At 34.0% G+C, this 23,219-nt stretch overlaps 1 protein-coding gene and 1 long non-coding RNA gene across 3 annotated transcripts in view; one reads left to right on the top strand and one right to left on the bottom strand.

Moving 5' to 3' along the window:
• Nucleotides 1–11,715, top strand: part of LOC140749225 (uncharacterized) — a 65,815-nt gene extending 54,100 nt beyond the window's left edge. For both annotated transcript variants that reach the window (XM_073082272.1, XM_073082271.1), the window contains 5 exons: nucleotides 3,284–3,447; nucleotides 6,177–6,390; nucleotides 8,027–8,468; nucleotides 9,875–9,978; nucleotides 10,443–11,715. In XM_073082272.1, coding sequence (XP_072938373.1) covers nucleotides 3,284–3,447; nucleotides 6,177–6,390; nucleotides 8,027–8,468; nucleotides 9,875–9,978; nucleotides 10,443–10,555 — 1,037 coding nt within the window. In that variant the 3' untranslated portion in view covers nucleotides 10,556–11,715. The remainder of the gene's footprint in view (nucleotides 1–3,283; nucleotides 3,448–6,176; nucleotides 6,391–8,026; nucleotides 8,469–9,874; nucleotides 9,979–10,442) is intronic.
• Nucleotides 1–23,219, bottom strand: part of LOC140749232 (uncharacterized) — a 467,169-nt gene that overhangs the window by 97,651 nt on the left and 346,299 nt on the right. The window lies entirely within an intron of this gene.

Raw genomic sequence — 23,219 nt, 5'->3', positions numbered from 1 at the left:
CCCACTCGTATCCAGCAGTGGGATATAAACAGGCATGCGGTATCATCAAAATATAATTTTGCGTAACTATACATTTACAAAATTCCGAGTAGGAACAGAAACTACGCAATTAAACTACTTCAAAGATTAAAAGTTCTCGATTTTAATACTCTTATAAAACGATTTTTTAGGTGCATGCTACAATCGTTTTTATTGGATACATTTCACTACGAAACATAGTTTATCCCGCAATTACTTAGATGCGTTATTTAGATAATGTTTCAAAATGCTTTATATATTACAGTAGTTTACAATTTCTAAGCGATTTTTTATGAATATGATATTTTTGGCAGAGCTGAAATAATTTTACTGATTTAAGTGCCGCAGTATCGGTGTTTCGGCTTGAAAGATTATTTTTATATTTGAAATACCAAAAAATCATGTAGTCGTAATCCTGATCGTAAGTGGCTACAAACACAGTACATCTATAACGAACTCTATATAGAACATTGATTATTATTATACATTCGTAGCCTTTCCTAAGAACCCGCATGGTCGCCTGATTTAAGTTACACATCATAAGTAAAGATATGGAAAGATTGCTTCATGCTAGAAATTAGATTGGCAATAATACCTTCCCGGTCGAACTATACTGGTTCTATCACCTTTCTGAGATACGGTATGTGATGTGGTAAGACGTGACTATGAATTGTTCCATAGTATTTAAGGGTAGAAACAGTAGCGTGATCTATATCAGATATATAGGGGGCAGGTTATATTTTCCTGTCCCTGTAGTTTCGGGACTAGTATAGGGCTACGGTATCCCCTGCCTGTCGTAAGAGGCGACTAAAAGGGGGCTTCCGGGGTTGCGGACGGCAAGAGTGGGAGCTCGAACCGCCCGGCCAGCAACCCCGGGATGGACGGCGGTATGTGTGGTCGGTCCATCGTTCCGATGGAGATCCCGGAGTCCTCTAGCAGTCCGCAGCGCCGAGGATGGCCACCGGGGGGGTTTTAGTGCGGTAAGAATCCCACATAACCCCGTGCCGCTCCCACGGCATAAGGTACCTTTTGAAGATTCCCCCTCGTCAACAAAAAAAAAAAAGGTTATATTTTCCATATCCATGAGAGGTAATGACCGCGTAAAATAATATACACTAGATATTTACTTACAACTAGCTGACCCGGCAAACGTTGTGTTACCACATAAATAAAAAAATATTAAGGGTGAACAATCCTTATCACTTAGGGGTATGAAAAATAGATAGTTGCTGATTCTCAGACCTACTGAATATACATATAAAATTTGGTGAAAATCGGTAAAGCCGTTTCGGAGGAGCACGGTAACTAACATTGTGACACGAGAATTTTATATATAAGATATACGACACAAAAAAATATAAACCAACTTACAATGAGCATACCCAATTGAATAATTTATCAGAAGTCACTCACAAAATCCAAACAGAGATAGTCATATTATACCTGCGTATGGATAGCACAATACATATTGAGCTCGAGCTTTCGGGGTGACAATGCACCTTTGAACTCTTTTGTCTCGGAGCCCCGGAGACTACGAACAGTAGGTGTTGAACAAATACGATATCATCATTCACGCCGACTTACTTTAAAATTCACTTGTAGGTAGAGGATTTGTTGTAACCGGAGAACTGTTCACAATTTGCTACATTAGTAAGATACAATTTATAAAGAATTGTCTTCGCGCTTGATTGAGACCTCTGGTGACCCAAGAGCTGGAGCTTACCTCGGTCAACAAATAAGTTTGGCAATACAACGAGGTAATGCTGCTAGTGTCTTGGGTACACTACCGCGGGGCAGCGATCTGGCTCATTTATTTTATTTGTTATAGTTTTAGTTATTTTTTGATTATTGTAAATATTTTTATTCCTATTTGTTTTAAATTTAGTTTAAGTATATTTCATAATAATTGTATCATATTCGAATTAAATAAAAACATCAAGAAGGATACTATGTTATTCGTTTAAGTAAAATTGGTAAAAGTCGCAGCTTGACTAATTCTATATTGACTAACATATTATTATTGACATAAATATTGACTAATTATAATTATATTGAGTCCTTTTTTACACAACCATATATATTTCAAACTAGATCCTAATGTTCATAAATTATGTATAATAAACCCTTTCTAACTTCTAAAAAAATATACTTTGAAAATAACCTATTTACATAAATTAAGTCGTACAGTTTCACACAATGACCCCAAATAGCGTGCGAAATTTATGTAATTTTTAAAAACAGCAATAATAGTACATAGAGACTGTATATATATTAAATATCTATATACGTCTATATTACGGGCACTTATAGTTTTGATAAACGGACAGACATTTTTTTTGTTTTCGAGGGGAATCCTTCAAAACGGACAGACCTAGCAATAAGAGGCTTAGAAAATTTACCCTTTTGTCGTTAAACGTTCCCTAAAAATCGATAATTTGAAATGAGAGCATCAATAAATCAAAGAAATATAGAGAAGAGAGTAAATAATAACCTCCTTTACAAACTCCCAATGCTAACAGGGTCCGCGTAAATCATACATTTTGATTGTAAATAAATAATATTTATGTCTAGACTATCAGAAAAATATTATGACCTTTTTGATCGAGCACACTCGGGTAATGTTCGGGTTGTAAAAATATTTTCCTCTTATTTACCGGAGACAGTAATTTTGATGTATCGTTTGTTTGTTTACGTGTCTAAATGGTACTGTGTAGGTAAAAATGTAGTTGTCATTCGTACATATTGTTCTTTGGGAGACATTAGTCAACACATTAGTAACATTGCTGCGCCATTGCTAGTACACTGCTCTTTTCAACAAATATTTCGACGGCAATTTCCCTTGATAGTAAAAGTGCAGCTTAAATACGAAGAAGGAATGTCCTGTATTTTATTCCCACCCGAGTAGTCATTGAAATAAATATGTTTCTTTCCGTTTAAAGTGATTGTCTACTTGGTTTTAGGGTTCCGTGCCCAATAGGAATAACCGGGACCATCGTACTAATTTTTTGTTCTCTGTACCTCCGACTGGTCCATCTTAAATACTTTAAAAACTCATTAAGTCAGTAGCTGCTAAGATAACGAGCGTGATAATATGGAACCCTTCGTGTGCGGATTCGACTCGCACTTAGCCGATTTTGTTGTATATCCCTAGCCCCAACACAGTCCTCTTGATACTACGTGTATGTGGTATGAGTATAAACTATGAATACAAACTTATTACCTGTTTATAGTATTACGTATAGTAACCTACTCGTATCTTTCACAGACAAGATAGAAGAAACCCGCCACTACGCGCCGTACCAAGAGTACCACCACCATGAGCGGCACTGGGGCCCTTACTTCGAAGAGAGGAACCTGACACAGATCAATGCGCATGCCGGTGCTGAAGCCCTACTCAACTGTAGAGTCGTCATGCTGAAAGATAAAACGGTAAGCGTGCCTCATAGGTTAGTAGCGTGCATACTAAAGTAACTAGTGATATAATAAAAATTAAAATCTGACTGAAAAAAATACTAAAAAGGGTTGTATTTAGACGAATCCGACGACACCATATAATGTTAAAATAAAAATCCGAGTGATTTAAAATTTATTGAAAAGGAAAATAAGCCTAAATCACTCCCAAATTTAGACGAATCCCACGAATCCTCGTATAGTGTTCGTATCCGTCCAGCTGAAGGGCATAGAGTATTATCTAAATATATCTAATATCAAAATACATAGTTAATGTCACATTTATCTTATCTGAGTTTATTATTTGTTCAAGAGAGGCCAATATGAACGTGGTTTTCGATTTCGATTACGAGTTAACAAATTCAATATATTTGAATCCGCATTTTTTACGATACTCATTGTAATTCCATAAGAGTTATGGATTTGCTAAAGCTAAGGGCCTTTCATATTTTCATATGTCATAAAATTAATAAAATGATACTTTTATAGCACCTATTTTTAACGCGACCATCTTACTGTTGGACCAGAACACAAAAATAAAAAACAAAAACATTTCTCAAAAGGAGAACGGAAAATATAATGGGTTTTTCTATTAACACATCGTGGTGCTAAAGTTTCCCACATACGGAAGTTGTGTTACATTCTCAGAAATATGACACTTTAAGTGCTAGTGTACTTTGGGAAGAGAAACTTTGCGCAAGCAAACGGGACGTGGTAGTTAAGATGCTGTTAAAATGTAGTTACGATATAGTTACATTTCTTCTAAATAGTTGCAATTCTTAAAGACAAAATTGTGTTTTAGTCGTACGTAGAAATCAGAAAAATATATTTATTTAATGTTATCAAAATTCCTTAAAGCATAGAAGCCTTAACAACATTATTTCTTACCTTTGGAAACCTCACCTCATGTTTTTTTTATTTCTATATTAAATAGCAAATAATACAAAGTTTATTGACATTAGAATTCCTGTACAATTCTACCGAAAATTAAATTTTAGTTGTCGGAATTTTCTCGCGTTAATTCGTACTGTTTGCTATTTGGATTTGTCAAAAATGCTCCAATTTATAAAAGTACAAACACATCTAGTGTGAAATGTTTGTTCGATTCATTTATTTTGTAGTTAAAAACACCCGAATAAAACTCATTGGAATTTAACACATAGTAATAAAATTTTAGGTACATTTTTTTTCAGAAATTTATATTTTACTCGTTTGTCAAATATTTCATTAGTTTCACGATACGAACTGTAAAAAACAATAAACATTTTTATGTACACCTACATAATTAAATTCTTGAACTCTTATCATGAAAATTTCTCTAAATTTTCTTCGTAGAAACAAATATTATTGTTAATATACTTTGAAAAGTTCATGGTTACCAGAGATAAAAGTAACAACTAGGTGACACACACCTCTACCACCGACTATAACGATTTTAGTCATACTAGGTATATTTTTAATTAATTTACCAGTTTTAAAGTATTAAGCATATACAACTTCAAGCGATCGCTACTGATCGGTTATTAATTAATGGACATCGATAGTCACGATATTTTGTCGGGCTTTTAATACCTATAGTTTACCTTTAAAAGGTAAATTTAAAATAAAAAAGCAGTTTGCATTAATATAAAGCACGATTTTTAAAAACTCGAAGCGTTAAAACTGGCTTCTTTGCTGAAAGTGGTAGCCGTATATTAGAACTTAAATAAATCTGAACCTTTTTTACGTAAAGCTCCTAAGGGTTCAAACCATTATTTAGAAATAAGAAACTTACCATTATTTGGAAAACTTTTTATTGTCATACTTTTATATTAAACTTAAATTTATATCATCTAGGTCTCGAGAGAAACAAATACTAATGGATTTAGAATGGAATGGATATTTACAAACCTAGAATGGTATTACATATATCTACTATAGTATTGTGAAAAAGCTTTACACCTTTAAGCATTGATTTTAATTATAATTTCGGGCCATATTTCGACAAAAAAGTAACGGAAAATCGGACCAGAGTTCACAAAATGGAAATCAAAGAAACATGCAATCAATAAATGTCGTTCCTAAGGAAATGGAAAAAGGCGACCTATTACGGAAATTAATTCTTACAGTTCATTAAATTAGTACGCCTCCATTATGTTCTTTGGAGAATATCTTCCTCTGCGAATGGATACTTCCAAAATATGAACCATTTACTGTATCCCAAAGAATGAAATGATAATAATAAATTACGACCTATTAATAGATATCGATCGCTTCTTCGATAATGTTATTTTGTTATTAAGTTATTATATTTAATGTTATTAAGAATGTATTTCATAAAATCATAACAACATAATCTTAATGGTATTTGATTCCTTCAGGATTACAAAATATAATAGGTTTTGGTGAAATGTAACTGAAGACATTTATTGTAACAGAATACATTTTGAATTATAAGGTTTCCTAAATGACTATTTATAAAAGGCCTTGTTTTATTACTTACTTACTCCGGTGGCTCGTCGACCCGAAGTGAGTCTTGGGCCTCCGATACGAGAAGTCGCCATTTCTTTATATAAATAAAATTTAAATTCGCCTTGTTTTATTATAATCTTTAAAATGTACCTGAACTTCTTTTATTGAAATCCACAAATAAACTCTTAAGGTATTAGTATTTACAAAGATTATTTGATTTCTATACCATGAAAATTTAATAGTCCTTTGCCTTATAGGTGATGTGGCTTCGGAACACCACCGACACGGCGCAGCTCCTCACAGTGGGCCCAGCGCCGTACGCCGGCGACAGTCGAGTAGCAGTTAAGTTTCAGTACCCAAGCAATTGGAGACTCAGCATCAACCCTGTGAAGCGGGGCGATGCGGGGGTATACATGTGCCAAATATCCACCCACCCGCCGAGGACTATATACGCCAACTTGACTGTGTTACGTAAGTATTTATGATCTGGAACGGTTTGCGAGCATTATCTGGTTATTTATGTGCGAGTTTGAGTTAGTTTAATTTTTGGGGTGAACGGCGAACAAGGTTTTAAATGAAATAATGTCTACGTATTTTCGCTCATTTATTACTGTAAACTGAAATGTTTAAAGATATGCTAAATGTTATTGTTGCGTACGAAATATCCGATGAAGTAGGTAGTGGAACAATTACTATCAAGAACTGTGAAATATGAACTATGAAGAACGTTACTACAAAAATATTGTAATTGAAAATTAAGCGAAACGGAAGTAAAAATAAAATATATTTTTAGGGAAATAATAATAGATAAAATATCAAATAGTATGTAGATATGGTTTATAATTTAAATCGCGGAACGTACCACATATATCTGGTTAATAGCAGCAGTGTTTGCGTTGCTGTGTTTGTGAAGGCAGATATACGTGACATGTATTCCAACTTATTCTCAGTGGTAGCAATGTATCTGTGACTAACTCCGTTCAGGACATTTATAGTGGCTGAAGTTGGCTACAAATGTTGGCGACTGTCACCATTTAATATAAAATAGATTGTGTAACCATTTATTCTGCTTTGTTTCATAAAAAAATTCAAAGAACCATAATTTATGATTGGCGGAAAGCGAAATATAAACTGTCTAACCATCTTTACGACAGGTAATAGCAGCGATCCAAAGATCTTTTGAGATCGTTTATTCACTTCTCATTCGAGTGAAATGAAGTGATGAAAACCGATACACAAGGGAAATATAGGCGTTATACTGAAATGAAATCCGCACACCCTGAGTGACAGTCGCCTCGTTTACCGTGATTTATATTAGCCGTTCCGCCTTCGAGATTAAATCGATATTTCCTAGCAAACTGCCTAGTTTGCTACGAAATACCTCACCGTTTTAACAACCAAATAACGCCGTTTTCACCCAAACTACACAATTTCTCTTCGGAATATCGCACGTAAATGCTAAGTTTTCACAGAGCATTTCGAAATAACCTAGCCGGTGATTTCAATTCAGTAGCCAAATGAACGCCAAATTCACTAGTATTTGCTCCGTCCACCTCATTTGTTCAGATGTTTCGGAACACAATTGCGGTTAATTGATTAGGTATTTAATTTTCCTCTGCGTTTAGAGAAGTACTGCTCTAGGTTATTAATAAAACGAAATAAAAGATCAAAGAAATCAAATCTCTTATGATTGAAGAATCGCGTAGTCGAAAGATGATCTACAGAATTAAATTCATGAAATAATGGAAAGTAGATCCTTTTTCTCGTTGTGCCTTAGATTAAATTGAATTTCAATCGGCGACACAATTCTGAACGGCCTTGGATGTTCTTGCTATAATATTAAAGTCATATAGTTATTGTACAATTACGCAAGAGAATACATCAAAGTTTTCTCTTATAGAGTAATCCCAACTCGACAGACAGGCTTACGCTAACATATAATTTGGCAACAAGCCTAATGACTGGTCCCAATTTATAGCACTAAGCCTCCAGTAATGAAGGTCAAATCACGCTTTGGAAAATCTACAATCTTCCAATAAAAATTGTAATAAACCCTGTGTTGTATATTGGTATATTACCTTTATTATGCAATTTTTCACTTTTACAGCGCCAGTTCTGACTATAAACGGCGATAATACTCACGAAGATAAAGACAAATACTATAAAGCGGGGAGCTCCATAAAGCTGTCTTGCGTTATTGCGGATGAATACGTATCTACATTAAAAGCTAAAACAGCAACTACTGTAGCAACTAAAGCACCTACAACAACTCCTACTACGACAACAACAACAGCTGAACCAACTACAAGAATGAGTACAATATTCAATAGAATAGATTTAATGCTAAATAAAAGTTGGAGCGTTGAAACCACAACGATCACATCAACAGTTAGTATAAGCACAACAACTAAAAGTACATTGGAATTGAAAAGCACGACGCCCATTACAACTTTGCAGCCGGTAACACGACCGGTAGTTAACAACGTATATGGGCTATCGTGGAAAAAGGATGGAAAAGACTTTAGTTCTGTTACATGGCTCAACTTGAGGTAAGAATTTAAACAATACGTGCTTATTGCTTTCTCAGTAATATTTTTGTGTTGACTATAAATACTTATTATATTTATTTTTAATGAAATATCGTTTACTTCTTGCTTTTGGATCTCGTGTATTTAACTTTTCAACAGATGCTAGTAGAATTTATTATCAATGCAACATAAAAGTTATTTTGCTATTACTTCTGAATTCGTGCCTTTTATTAACTTTAACTTATGTGGATAAAGACAGAAACATACATTTTAACTACGTAACTTTCTACATTAGATGTAGACGATACATCTTTTTTGATGATTAGAGAATAATTTTATATTGTTCGATATAACCGAGCGTGTGAACTACACGAAACCCCGCTAAGAAATTTCATGTCCCCAAGTATATCAGCGACAGCATTTTTTCTCGAAGATTTTTTCGGCAGTATGAAAACATCTCACGTTTATAGTTTATTGTTTCCCTTGTTATCAAATCAGCAAGTATCGCCTGGAGCTACGGAACCACGCATCTTTATTTATAGCGGGTAGGGACATTCTCTCGTGTTCAAAACGTTTGGGCATTTGCGGTACCGCTCATATTATTGACCCTTTTCTAAGATGTTATATGGATATTATAATGGCCGCAGCAAATAGGTTGGGCGCTATTATCGCAAACTTTTCTTACGTTATTATTATGGTTAGATATTGTTTGAGACTATTTTTCGGGTGTGATTAAATGGATTATTATATTATAAGTATTTATATAGAGTTAGTAGTAATAAAGAGGAAAACTTTGTTTGTATGTTTGGTTGTAATGAATAGGCTCAAAAACTACTGGACCGATTTTAATAATTATTTCACCATTCCAAAGCTACATTATCCACGAATAACATAAGCTATATTTTATATTAAATATATTTCATAAATAGATTTTGAGGCGGTACAAAGTTTGCTGGGTCAGGTAGTCTATACTAATATTATAAAGAGGAAAACTTTGTTTGTTTGTTTGATTGTAATGAATAAGCTCAAAAACTACTGGACCTATTTTAATAATTCTTTCACCATTCGAAAGCTACATGATCTACGAGTAACATGGGCTATATATTATATTAAATATATTTGATAAATATATTTTGAGGCGGTACAAAGTTTGCCGGGTCAGCTGGTTATCTATATGTCAGTAAAATGTTTGTTATTTGCAACATTTACCTCGCATCGTTCATATACATAAATATATAATATATTGTTAACCAAACACATTGCCAAACTGTAATTTAACACACGAGTTTCTGAAACATTGACTTAAGAGCTTAAGACTTCCAAATAAAGCTAAAATCCTTTGGGAAGTAATACGTATAGTACTAATACTGTGCCATCCCGAACTTTGGTGTTTATTACGTTCACTCACTCTGACACGTCGATTGCAGCGCCACAATCAGCGTGACGTCAGCCTCGCAGAATGACAGCGGGACGTACACGTGTCAACTACTCAACCACTCACAGGTCACCGTGTACGTTCATGTGTTGACTGGTAAGTTATCTAAAATTTATATCTAAGTGCCTTAAAGAGAATCATTAGTATGGAAAGATGGACAACATTAAGTGCAATCCATTTTAGACTGTCACTACTAAGTAAGAATTATTAAAAGCCTTACTTACACGGGGCATGTGAGCGTCTAACAATTTATGTAATATAAACATAATAATATAATATTATTCAAATAATTTAATGTCAACCTGTCTGTTAATATTTGAATAATGTTTACAGATACAAAATCTCTTTAACCATTTTCCAGAGACCCAAGGGATCTTTGCACATTTCATAAGAAAAAATCAAAATCTTCAACGAATAAAATTCTATTATCAAAAAGTATTTAAGATTCAATTTATTAGCGCAGAATAGAATTCAATTACTCCAAATTGGCACCTCTCTCACTTAGAACTGATATTCTAATTATTTAATGAAGCCTACTAATTGTGTTAATTTCTTTCAAGGCGAGAACCAAGCGGCCGTACACCACGACACTTCGAACAAAGGACCGCTCTTTTGGCACGCACAACGTTTATTTTTAATTTTTTTGACAGTAGTTCTGTCATTTTTTACTTGAAGTGTAGCTGTAAGTAGGCTAATAAAATTTGAAGCGCCAAATTGTATACAAATGTGGTACCTGATAAACTACTGAAGTTCTCAAGCGTAAGGTCCGAACAGTGGCTCTTAAATATTCTGGTATTCGGTAAATAGAGGATCTATTGCAGAAAATTAAATTCTTACGAAGTAGAACTACGAGAGCCTAGACCGCAGCTGGGGGCCCTAGAATTTTGTTACGTTTTTTACGCCACTAGGCCTATTTTACGCAAAAAGGTTTCCCAAACAATGCTGGCAAAAAACTTTATCTATGCGATTTACTTGTGTACTTCATGTAATATTTTAGGCAAACAGCCGCTGTCGGCCATAGATTAGTAAAGATACTTCGCCGCCTTGAAATCGAATGTAGCCACAAACGGCTTATTAGTAAGTTCTTTTTTTGAATTCTTGACAAATAAAAACTTTTTTTGAGAAATAATACTAATACTGCGTAATTTACATAATAAATAAATAATTATTTCAAATATTTTAGGGACCTTTTAGCACGGAGACGTGGCAAAACTTTTTTACGCAACTATTTCAATTCTCAAAACTGGGTACATTTTCTTGTTAGGAGTGAGTAATCTTTACTAATCTATGCTGTCGGCTAACACTTTCTTTTTAACGTCGCCAAAAAAGTAAATGCCACACAAAGTAACAACTTTTAATCGTAAACGAATTTGTAAAACAGTAGTCAGCTTATTCATCTTGAAAATGATTAATGAAATGCTTCTTTTCCCATTCAGTCCGTTGTATATAGTCTGCGAAATGTTGACCAACAAAATTAAAATTAATCCTGAAATACGAATGATAAATTTTGTGAAAATAAATGCCCTGCAAAACCATTTTTCGTTGGTAAACATTTTTGACTAGTATTCCATTAGTCACTAGACCCTGTTACTGGACCAAATAAAACAGGATAAAGACAAAAAACTAATTTAAATTAATTTTGCGACCTATCTCTGATTTGAGAGTAAACGTAAAAAACAATTTTGTTCATATTTACCTGTCTACTATCAGTATTTTTACGTATTAAATGTATTCTACTCCATCTGACACAAGGAATTTTGGTTAAGCTTAATTTCACCCAATCATTTTTTTAAACATAATAAAAAATACCCATTACCCGTTTTTGTTGTTAAACCCATTTTCTTTTTTGTTATTGTTTATTATATTTATTTTTTTGTATACTGGGAATCCTTACTCTATTTAGTACTATTTTTAAAATAAACAGAAGTTTACTTATCAATAAGCTACATTGTATTACAGTAAATGATAACATACATACATATAAATACATTATTATTTAACCCTGACAAGTAATCTCAGGTAGTTTGCTTTGTATTTTGCGAAGTATAATTTTAATTATGGCTTCCTGAAAACCCTCGCTTTTTTCAAGTGAATTAAATAAACAGCTTACAAATTACTACATACAGTCGTTAGTTTTAAGTGTATCGTGTAATATTAAGCGTTAAATGATCATTAATACTATAATACAATGTACACTGTACATAATGATTGTCATTATCATTATAATATGGAATCATGAAATAATTTAGAAGCTAATTATAATCTTGTGTCATATTAGGTTAATTCATTTATCGCTGTATTTAATACGAATTGTACAGAATAAGTATTGTATTTTTAGTTTGAATAATATATACCTTGGTTTTAATGTATTGTAATATATGTGTATCTAGGTTTTATGGAGGCAAAGCCGTATTGTACCTACTTTAACTTTAAGATATTTTATATGTTGTTGCACTTTTTTGTTACAATACACCAATTTCTTATCTGTATACAGAATATGTTTAATTAATGTAAAATTACAAATAAACGTAATACATACATACAATAATATAGTTTGTTTTATTTCTCAAATCCTCAGCTGGTAAAAAGATAAAATTATATATAAAAGCGACATAAAGTAGCTCATATCATATTCTATCTTAATTTTGCATCGTCTTTTAAATTGAGATTTCAAACTTTCTATTAGCCAATCTTTTAAAATTTGGTATAGAATATTTCTCGTATCAAATAAATATCCTGCTTTAAGCCTATTTGGTGCGATCCGTTGGTTTATATATTTAATCAGGCGGTTTATATATTCCTATAAAGCTTTGACCCTTTCATATAATGCTTCCTTACATGGAGAAAATCGGAAACACGACTGACGATGCGGAAAATCAATTTATACAGCTGACTTCAGAGCGTAATAAAGAAAAAATTGCTTTGTGATGTTTCCATTAAAGTATAACAATTTGTTAACGTGTAATATTGCTTTTTTCATTTTTCTTCAAGAGTCATTTTTTTCTTTAGAAGTCGATATTGTTACAGAAATCGAACTAACTTAAAATATTTGAGTTAAATTATATTAATTTTAACCGCACTGGTGATAAATAATATGTAGATAATATTAACATAAATATTTTAAACCCTAACAAAAAACATTTAGTAAGCAACCTAGAGTAATTGTATTTATCAAAAAAAAAATGACGGTGACGGAAAACGTCACGAGAAAATTTGTACGTCTGAGAATTCTTTATAAAAGCTCTCAAAACTGTACGAAGTCTACACACCCATACTCTAAACCCCTCTCACTCTGAGAGGAGATAGATGCCCAGCAGTGATAGGGTAATGTCGATAGCAATCATTTTCGAACAGCGTGAAGGTTTATTACTTGCCCATACCTCTTAGGACATATAAAAGTTGCACCCAAATTATATATCTTTAACTATTTTATACGAGAACAATAGGAGTCCCAAAAATATTTTCAACGCATCGACAAATTCATACTGTTCGTGCTTCCGATCGTAAAAATGTTTCAGTTTTCAGCTTTATTCATGTTACATAAATTGTTCGAAAAACCAAGCGGCGATTTTAATACGGATATGCACAATGCGCTGTCAAAATAAACGAGAAGTTTGATGATAAAGACAAGGTAATAATTAGTAGGTTTATAAACAGATCTTCAACGTAAAATATAGACATCCATTCAATAATATGTCTCCGTATTTGTTTAACAGACATATTTGTCAAAATATTTTTTGGTAATTGGTAATGATTATTCCACCTAAGGACACCCGCAATTAACTACTAAAATAGGATTGCTCCCTGAGAATTAACTTGAAGTTTTGTGAGACATAACACAATCAATTGTGTAACGAAATTTGATTTTGTTTCTTCGTAGAGATTATTTTCATAATTTCTCTATATGTTTCGATTAGTTATATTCGTTTTACTTACTATATATCGTACTAGTACTATTACAGTTAATATAAAACTATTATAACACTTCTTATAGTGAAACCCTCGAAAACATAACTTTATTACATACAATCCTCATGTTGTATCAACAAAAGAAATCACTTCAGAAAGTTCCAAGCTCCAAGTAGACTAGACATAATAGAGTTGTCATTACCTACCTGCGAATAAAGGCGAATCGGCTAAGGAGCGTGAAAATTACTCGTAAGTATTTGTAGAAGTACTTTTATTCGTGGCAATTGAGCAAAATGTATTCAAAAGGAAAATGCTAAAAGAATATTTGCCGATTTACGTGTGAATTGACATATGATTAAGACGCGATGTTACGAAAACGTACGGTGAAAGTTCAAATCATGATGTTAGTGTGGGTGTTACCCACAAAGAAGTTATTTTTGGCACTTGATGATTATAATAAAACAAATATTCGTTATTCTGGTAGGAAATAGACGAATTTTAAGTAAAAATCATATTACATAGATAATTTGACGATGGAAGAACCCTTTGTGGCTCAATTGTAGAGACACCACTATCACATCTTTTTCCGTCTAATAACAGCAGAGTTAAGCGATGCTGGGTGCGTCTTTGAATGGTGCGCTAAATGATATACTTTTTACAAATATCTATGGGCGACCTAGCCAATTAGGTGCATGCTCTTTTGCTGCTTTAATATTATAAAAAAAAATCAAAATTATATTTTGATTGATATCTAAGCCTTGTGTGAAATATGGATCCCTGTTTTTTAACTCAGCAGTCATCCACAGCCTTCCACAGACCCGCAGAACTGATTGAAGATAGAACGTTGCGGCATATACCATATAGGCGTAAACATTATAAAAATAATGTACGTACTGACACTATTCATATAGTTGTCTAACGTCTTATCCCTACTTTCAGCTTACCTTCATTACCTTCTGTCTAGTAACAAGAACTCCCTTGTTAATTCACAGTCAACCTAAAGTTAGTATTAGAACAGACTCGACAAGATTAGCTACGAAACTGTTAACTGGGGAAACAATGTCTTTAGTTCAAACTTTATTAGGCGGCTGACTCACACAAATGAAATGTTGGTAACAGTTTGTAAATGATTTGTCTAGGAATGATACTGAAGTTCCATTTAGATTAATCTTGTTATGTTAATGGTAGTAGAATCCTATGAAGGCACAACCGCTACATTTTTAACAGCCGTGTTAAATATTTACCTGTTTGCTAATTTTAGCAGTACCCATTACTGTCCCACTGCTGGGCACGGGTCTCCTCTCAGAATGAGAAGGATTAGACCATTGCCCATCGCGCTGGCCAAGTGCGTATTGGTAGACTTCACATGCCTTTGAGATTCTTTTTCTTTTTTATAAATCTCTCAGGTATGCAGGTTTCCTCATGATGTTTTCCTTCACCGCTTAACTAGTGATAATTAATTTCTAATCCGCATATAACTTTGAAAAAGCAGAGGTGCGTGCCTGGGATTTGAACCTCGGACCCCTCGATCGAGTGGCCGAATTTTTTAACCAATAGGCTATCACTGTACTTACTACTCGTACTCGTTAGCAGTACTCGTATGATTTTAACTTGTCGTCAGGCATAGTATTGCATCTGTGTCCGACTTCGTAGATACCGTAAAATTAGCAAAATTAGCGATATTTATTCAAGGAACTATCGAATTGTTGGAATTAATAGTTACATTGTGTAGGCGAAAAATTGAGTACCTTTTAATTTCCAGCCAATTTAAAATGATTAATTAATCATTATTATTGATGGATTCCATTCGGGATCCAGTTGTATAAGTACAATTAATACACTATCACACTATAAGCCACCTCGGATTTTTCCTACTTATAAGTAGTAAAGAATTGCGAGTTGAAATATTTGAGAAGGAATCCTTAAGATAATATTAATTATTATTGCTGAAACTCAACAATATCCTAGATTATATAAAACGTTTTAATACCAGGAATACTACCAGAAAAAGGGGTAACTTTTATTAAAATAGTATATTAATAATTCTTACTCTGTGTACTCAACACTGCGCACTGAGTACAACGAAATAATATTATCTCTACCATTTGCGTAGTAAAGTTGGTTCTAGGTGTTTGAAGACGGTCGTGTGTACTTACTTCAAGGAGAACTGCGTGCTTAGCTCAAACATCCTTCGCAGATATTTGCCAAAAGGATTAAAGCTAACATCATAGGTCTAAAGATATGAAAATTGTAATCCGAAACAAAATCTAGTAAACTAGAATACTTTATTAGTAGTCCGATTTTTAGCTTCTGAAAAGAAGTCACTTTGCAACCAAAAACGCGTTTAAACCAAAAACAGAGATCGATGATCGGTAAATTTTTGTAATAGGAGCAACAGAGGAATTGGGATAGTGTTACCGGGCATGGGTCGCTGACCTTCCGGCTGATGCAGGTGCTCTGCTGAAGTACCTATGCCACATGGCCAGAAGGGAGCCAACCACCCAGTGCCACCAATGTAGTTGCGACGAGGACGAGGACCTCACAATCCGCAGCCGTAAAATCGGGCGTAGGCGAAAGTTTCCCCACGCCCATCTCCTACCCCTATAACGAAGGCATTGGCGTAGGACAGGCGGAGGTGTCCTACGTCATAAACACCATTAAGCCTCGAGGTGGCGCGCGTGGTTTTCCAGCTCCATCCCGAATCGAGACGGGCCCGGACGCGGACAAACGCCGTCGGGATCGCGAACGAGTGCTATTGGCGTACCCGTGGTCCCGACAGAAGGCGTCCAGAGGAACACCGTGGGGTTTTAGCCGGTAGGAGTCCGGTATATCCTCTCCGCTACCCCCGCAGCTGAGAGAAATCCATGAAGATTCCCCTCGCGCGAATTTACGCCAGCACTCGCGTTCCATACGCACACATGAAACTAGCTGCTTTCTCTTAGCGACTAATCTGAGCTTGCGTATAAAACGATGGGATGCAAATGGTAAGCGTGCTTGATAAACGCGCATGCAGGCGTGATCACGCGTGGTAGGAAAAAAGTCGTAAATTGACACCAAGCGGCCACTACGATTAATCGAACCTATATGGTTCGATATATGCCACCAAATTAACATTCAAATTGCATTCATGTACAATTGATATTTTAATGGACACTGCATAATTAAGGTAATGTTAGTTTATTATTTCAGTTATGTTACTAAATAAATAAAAATGTATGAGTACAAATTATAATAATGCATTTATTGCATTTAGGAAATACTGCATTACTTTAATACTTTCGAAATTACTACGATTTAAGTACTGGTAAAATTTGTATCTCATCAAGAAATACATACAATTTTTTTCCCCTTGTATCAGTCAATAATACCCCATACGTGAATTTCAGCTAAAAGGTATTTTATGTAAGCATGCTTAGCGGAGCAATATCTTGAGCATCTTAATTGAATGGTGTGGTACTGTACGTGAGGCTTTGTTGTGTACGATAAGTCTATCCGGATGTATTTAATATGATGAAATATAATGTATGTATGTATTGAATTACATTGTTGTGTTACGTTTACGAAGTGTGAAATCTTGTGGGGACTTAAGCTAGATATATGTGTAGGTATAAATAACTAAGGTTTTAAGATCTTATGAGAAACAGTATTAATTATGGTGTTTTTGGCACTTGTGTGAACTGAAACGTTTTACCTACTAATTGTATCATATTGTATATATTAACGTTATAATATTCTCGGTTACTATATAACTGAATGTATATCATTTAGATTTATGGGTTAAATCATCGTATACACAAATAAGGGCTTTTTTATTGTTCTTCAAAAAATATTTATATTCATAGCCGATAAAATGAGTATAAAGAGGAATCCGTGTAAACTTGTGAAATAATAAATTATAGCATATTGTAACGAAAAATAAGAATAGACTTTTGTACCCGGAAAATTCATCCTTATTCAAGATTATACTTGCCTTTAATATCGCTCACTTTGTCAAAAAATAAATAAAAACAGTAGCATTACCATGAGTTGGCATAGAAACGCCACTATAGAAATGGTAAATAGAAAACTATTGTCATTTTGCTAGTGAATAACATAACTACTATCGTTACGGTATTTCTTGACAACGTCTGTCAAATTAATGACTCATGGGACCGAATTTGTATGGCAATAGATCATAATGACATTCGCTAGCGATTTGATTTCGATAGGTTTTTTACGTATCGAGTTACGTCACTACGGATTTTAGTTCTACGAGTAACCACCAGAGGCGCTGTACAATTTTTCATACATTTATTTTACGCAGTCGCTAGCGAGTAATACTTTTGTAAACTCATAGTAGTCCTACAGATATCTCTAATGTTTTACGTTGTTCCAAAGACAACTTGTCTGTTATCGCGTAAAACAAGCTTGTTCATGTTTTACCGAAAGTTACAAAACCTTATCAACAACCTTTCTTCAACCTTCAGCCGCAGACACAAATACCCATTTTTTGTTTATATAACCTTTTCATTATTAACTCGTTTATCAAAATATATCTCTTTCAGCTACAAAGGGTCATAACTGGTCATGTAATTATGTACAATAAATAATTTATTACGAACAGAATTGTACAGACTTATACAAATTATATTTCATTGCATGTCTGTCTTTTGAAAATGAAAATCTTTTGAAAATACTCGAGAAATAAATAATATAACTGTTATTTTCTAAGGTATTATACTTTAAAATATGTACATGTTTAAGTACTCCAGTCAGCAGACGAACATGCAGTCCACCTGATGGCAAGTGGCTACTGCCGCCCATGAACATCTGTAATCGACCCCAGATAGGATTAGATATTCCTACCTAAGGACGGCCGCTACCCCTAAGGACTAAGCTAGAATGCCCCGGAAGAGTACCCTTCAAACCAGAACACATCAGCGGTTAACCTTGCTGTTAGAGGCAGAAATAGGTGTGGAGGTGGTGCCGTCGGAGTCGACAGGTTCTGCCACTTTCTTCATTTCAACTTAGTATATATTAAGCATTCAGGAAATTTTCAGATATCAAGTGTTTGATCTGTTTCTTTTCATTCTTTAAGAATAAAAATAAAATCCCTTGTGTCGAAGAATAATTTATTTCTATCACGGGTCTCGTTCACAAAAAAGAAAGTTTTCGTAAAATATAAATGAGATATGTACAGCTCAAAATAAAATCTTAAAAGTTTACGTGTACAATTTTCAAAATAAGGTTCTCACAGTTGAAATGTAATTACACCTAGTGCTTTCACAAGAAAAATATGTAAAGCTTTAGTCAAACATGGGTAAGAAGCTTTTTTCGTGGGATTAAAGTAATTTACCGAAAGCTTTGAATATCAACATCAAATCATTTTTGTGTTAGTTATATTAATGCACATATTATATTATATAACATAAATTTGTTCCCAGAGCATTTTCAAAAGTGCTTAGAAATAGGTGTGTTCAAACAGGAGAAAACAGAGCTCACTTTTGAGTCTGGCAACATTGTCATTTCTTCTGATGTTACAAATATACATAAGCTACGAGAATATATTTCCATCAGCTGACACGTCTGCCCTAAGGAATATTTATAACACAAAACGTTGAATATTGTGTTTTGTTAAACTCTGCGACCGTATGTGAAGTTTAAACTGCGTGATTTTACCTATGACGTGATTGTAGAACCATCGTGCATTTTGCTCGTCAAAGACATTCATAAACACTTTCTACACTCACAGCCCACATTATTCATGTATGGTAACAGACCGGAAATGGGGAGGAAAAATACCTATCATCCGTGTTATCACCACTTGGTAGTAAATCGATCTGAAACATAACTGTCAACTATTAATCAATCCGAGATTGTATTAGTATAAAGAGGACAAGTACAAGTTTTCTATAAAAATCTTTACAATGTCCATTCTATATACTTAATCTTTTCGACGTTGGCATATGTGTATTATAAAAGGATGAGTAGATATAACGCGATTACTTCCGCTTTAAGATGTAATCAATTTATTCTCTCACAATGTCACCGCACCTGCGACACTTGCATCTTGTGTCGGACCGCTTAACCCAGTAATAGGTAAAATATACAATTTTATGAACACGTAGAAACAAACGTTGTGAAGACAAATATATATATCAAGCTGCATATATAAGACTAAAAAAATTCGAAGCCTTTTACTGCAAAAATTGTTTAAAATAATTAGAATAGGAGCTTTATATTTTGTATTTTATCAGGTTCTGGGAAATAATGGCGTGCAAAAAACAGCTGATTTTTTTATTGTATAATATATATTATGTATTAGGTATTTTATAATAGGTTTAAATATACCTACCTCATTAACGTTTTAATAGTCTAAAATACGTGTCCAGTTTGCAACAATAATATCCTTATTAGCCTTGCAAACTAAATTATCATCATTAATCATTACTTCCGAATCACATTGAAAATTTTATCCTGTAAAAGCATCATAAGGAGCAAAAGGACCAATGAGGAATGGAGCGTGTATAGTAAACCCATAGTAAAACACAAAGTATCATCACATAACTTTCAAAAGGAGTATTATTTAAGCACTTCTAGTAAATGACATATACATGAGGTATTCCAACTAAGTACTCATGGGTAGCAGCAGAGCATAAAAACCAATCCCAAATTCACAGATGTGTTGCCCCATCTCATGGAACGCCTCATGTAGCATATAAAACGTAATGCGGCTATAAGGCCAAAACCGTAAAACCGAAAAATCGCAAAGTTGCAAACCTAAATTTCATCCTACAAGTTTCATTACTTCAGAGCCAACTTTGACGAAGATTCACTTCAAACGTTATAAAATGTAAAAACTTTTGAGATTTGTAAAGTTAGCGGCGAGACAGAAACTTAAACTTCATCAAAATTACAAATTAATCACTGGACTGTCACTTTGGCCCGCAAAAAATATCCAAGATTGCTTGCCCCTCCGCTTTATTGAAACTTTCTTAGACTTTTTTCATTGGAAACCCGTTGGATAGTTAACTAATCAACCTGTAGAGTAGTTACAAAGTCATTTTGCAGGGGTTCGCTTAGAGTTAAAGAGTTGCTAATATTATATTAACGATGTTTATCCGTTTTAGAAAAAGTAAGAAAGAAACAAAAGTTTGCAGAGTACCTTTAGTGTTTTCTGAGTTTTATGTTTACGCAAACAAAAGTTTGGAGGATTTTATCTACTAGAAGAAATTAATTTTAAGAGAACTGGGCATACCTAAACTTTTTCATCTTTAAATTACTCTAATGAAATACGGGCAGTATAATTAACTTACAAAGAAGAATATGAAGATTAATGCCATAAATTAAATAGTTTTTTAATTTTCCTTAAGTGTTTATCGTTAGATCTGTCCATTTTGGGAAGGCCTTGAGAAAGTATTAAAATGTGTTTACTACTTTATTGTAATGTTTATGCATCATACAAAAACGCCTAACATACTGTTAATTTAAATTAATTTAGAAAAATAAATGTTCTAACTGGGGGGCTTTAAACTAATGTCTTCATATTTTCCAATAGGATGTGCTTCTTAACTTCTACTTCTTCAGGGGCAACAATAGGAAAGGATGCATTTAATACACAGGTGGCAGCATATCAAATTGTTGATCATTCTAATATTAAAACATCGTTTTCTTACATAATGTAGGAGTAGTAGACGAGCTTGTAGTCCACCTTACCGTAAGCGGCTACTACCGCACAGTAATCAACACCAGGTAATTAGATTCCAATTTGAGGTTGGCCACAGATGCGCCGCTACTCGTGAGTTAGTCCTCACGAAGCTGTAATGCCTCGGGAAAGTATGTCTCCCTTACCACATACTTCAATTCAGCACATGGCAGCGCTTAACACTGCTGTTATTAGTCAGTAAGTGGTGTGGTGGTGGTGCCGCCGAAGTCGAATCACAGAGGGTTCCACCTTGAATATCATCTAGTTAAGGTCATATCAATTCTATTTTCATCATCATCATCATCAACATCCCATTACTGTCCCACTGCTGGGCACAGGTCTCCTCTCATAATGAGAAGGATTAGGCCATCTATAGTCCACCGCGCTGGCCAAGTGCGTATAGTATAAAATAGTGTATAGCGCAATCACGTCGCAATCTAATCCTATGTGGCTGAGCCTGCTGAGCCAATTAAACCACTGAAGCAAACTGTCGTCTTGAGTTACCCCACAACCCGTCAAGGCAACGAGCTAGTTTCTTGCCTTCAATTACTGCGTGCCAAAGTAAGATTGCAAAAAAAACACATTTCGACTAAAAGCTAATTAAAATTACTTTACTTTTAAATTTGTCAAAGTTTATACGTAGTAATTGAAGGTGGTTGAGTGCACCGTGGATGACTGCGTGATATACCAGTTTATGAACTTGCTAATGTGCTCTAATTTGAAGGATTAGTTCAATTGGAACTCATTTTTCCAAAAATAGCAACACATCAAATGTGTTGCTATTTTCAGTCATCAGTTTTAAGTAGGGCAAATAAATATTACTTTATCAAAATTTCTACAGCAATTGCCCTCGTCGATATGTGTAAGTAGATAGGTATGCAGCCCCCGATATTCATAGATCATTCTCGCCCATGGACATCTAGTAAACAACTGAAAAATAATATTCTTTTGACAAATCCAGTTTGAAAAAAGTTGAAAAGTCAATAATGATTACAACCTGTATCCTATATTTCTTTTACCTAGTATTCTTACACATAAGTGATAGTATGACACAGATATTTACTTACATGTGCCTAATATTTTAAGACTTACGATTACCAAATATGTTTTATAATCCATATAAAGAAGCAAGCGGAAAGTTTGTAATATAACCCAAACGACACTTTACCAATATTTAAATCGTAGTCAGCTTCCATAAAAAATATACTCGAAACCCAGAAGCCGTCCCCTTGTAAGCACTTTTAAATGTTAGGTTTAACAGATTACAGTCTTTTGAGTGTCCTGCAAACTTTCTTATCTAGTTCATTCGAGGTTGAATTCTTAAAGTTTTAGATCCCAGATCGTAAAATGGGTCAGTTGCCTTGCAGGAATTACGTAAGTCTTGAAAAAGTGTACTTAGTATGCTATGTATAATATTTCATTCCGAAAATAAAAAAACTTAATGTCCCATTAAAAACAGTGGATTAACATTGTTTATCAATAATCAATCTTTAAAATGTTTTGCGTACCAAAGATCGAAGTAAAGGTACCAATTTTCACATACTACGAATTGAAAAATTCTTTGGTCTTTGGGAAACAATTAGTTAAATCTGCCTCGGTTAAACTTTAATAAGTACAAAAACTACAAATGAATGAATTCTGTAAATTATTAATTAACTATTTTAGCTTCAAATTTTGGTCCGCAATTGGACTAAAATTGCAATGAAGCAAAGTAAATGTACTAAATTTTAGCTTCCCAATGCAT

This window comes from Epargyreus clarus, unplaced genomic scaffold (assembly GCF_041222505.1).
Source record: "Epargyreus clarus isolate Ecla_fem2 unplaced genomic scaffold, WU_Ecla_fem_2.2 ptg000017l, whole genome shotgun sequence".
Taxonomy (NCBI): domain Eukaryota; kingdom Metazoa; phylum Arthropoda; class Insecta; order Lepidoptera; family Hesperiidae; genus Epargyreus; species Epargyreus clarus.
This window is presented reverse-complemented; position numbering and strand designations above follow the sequence as displayed.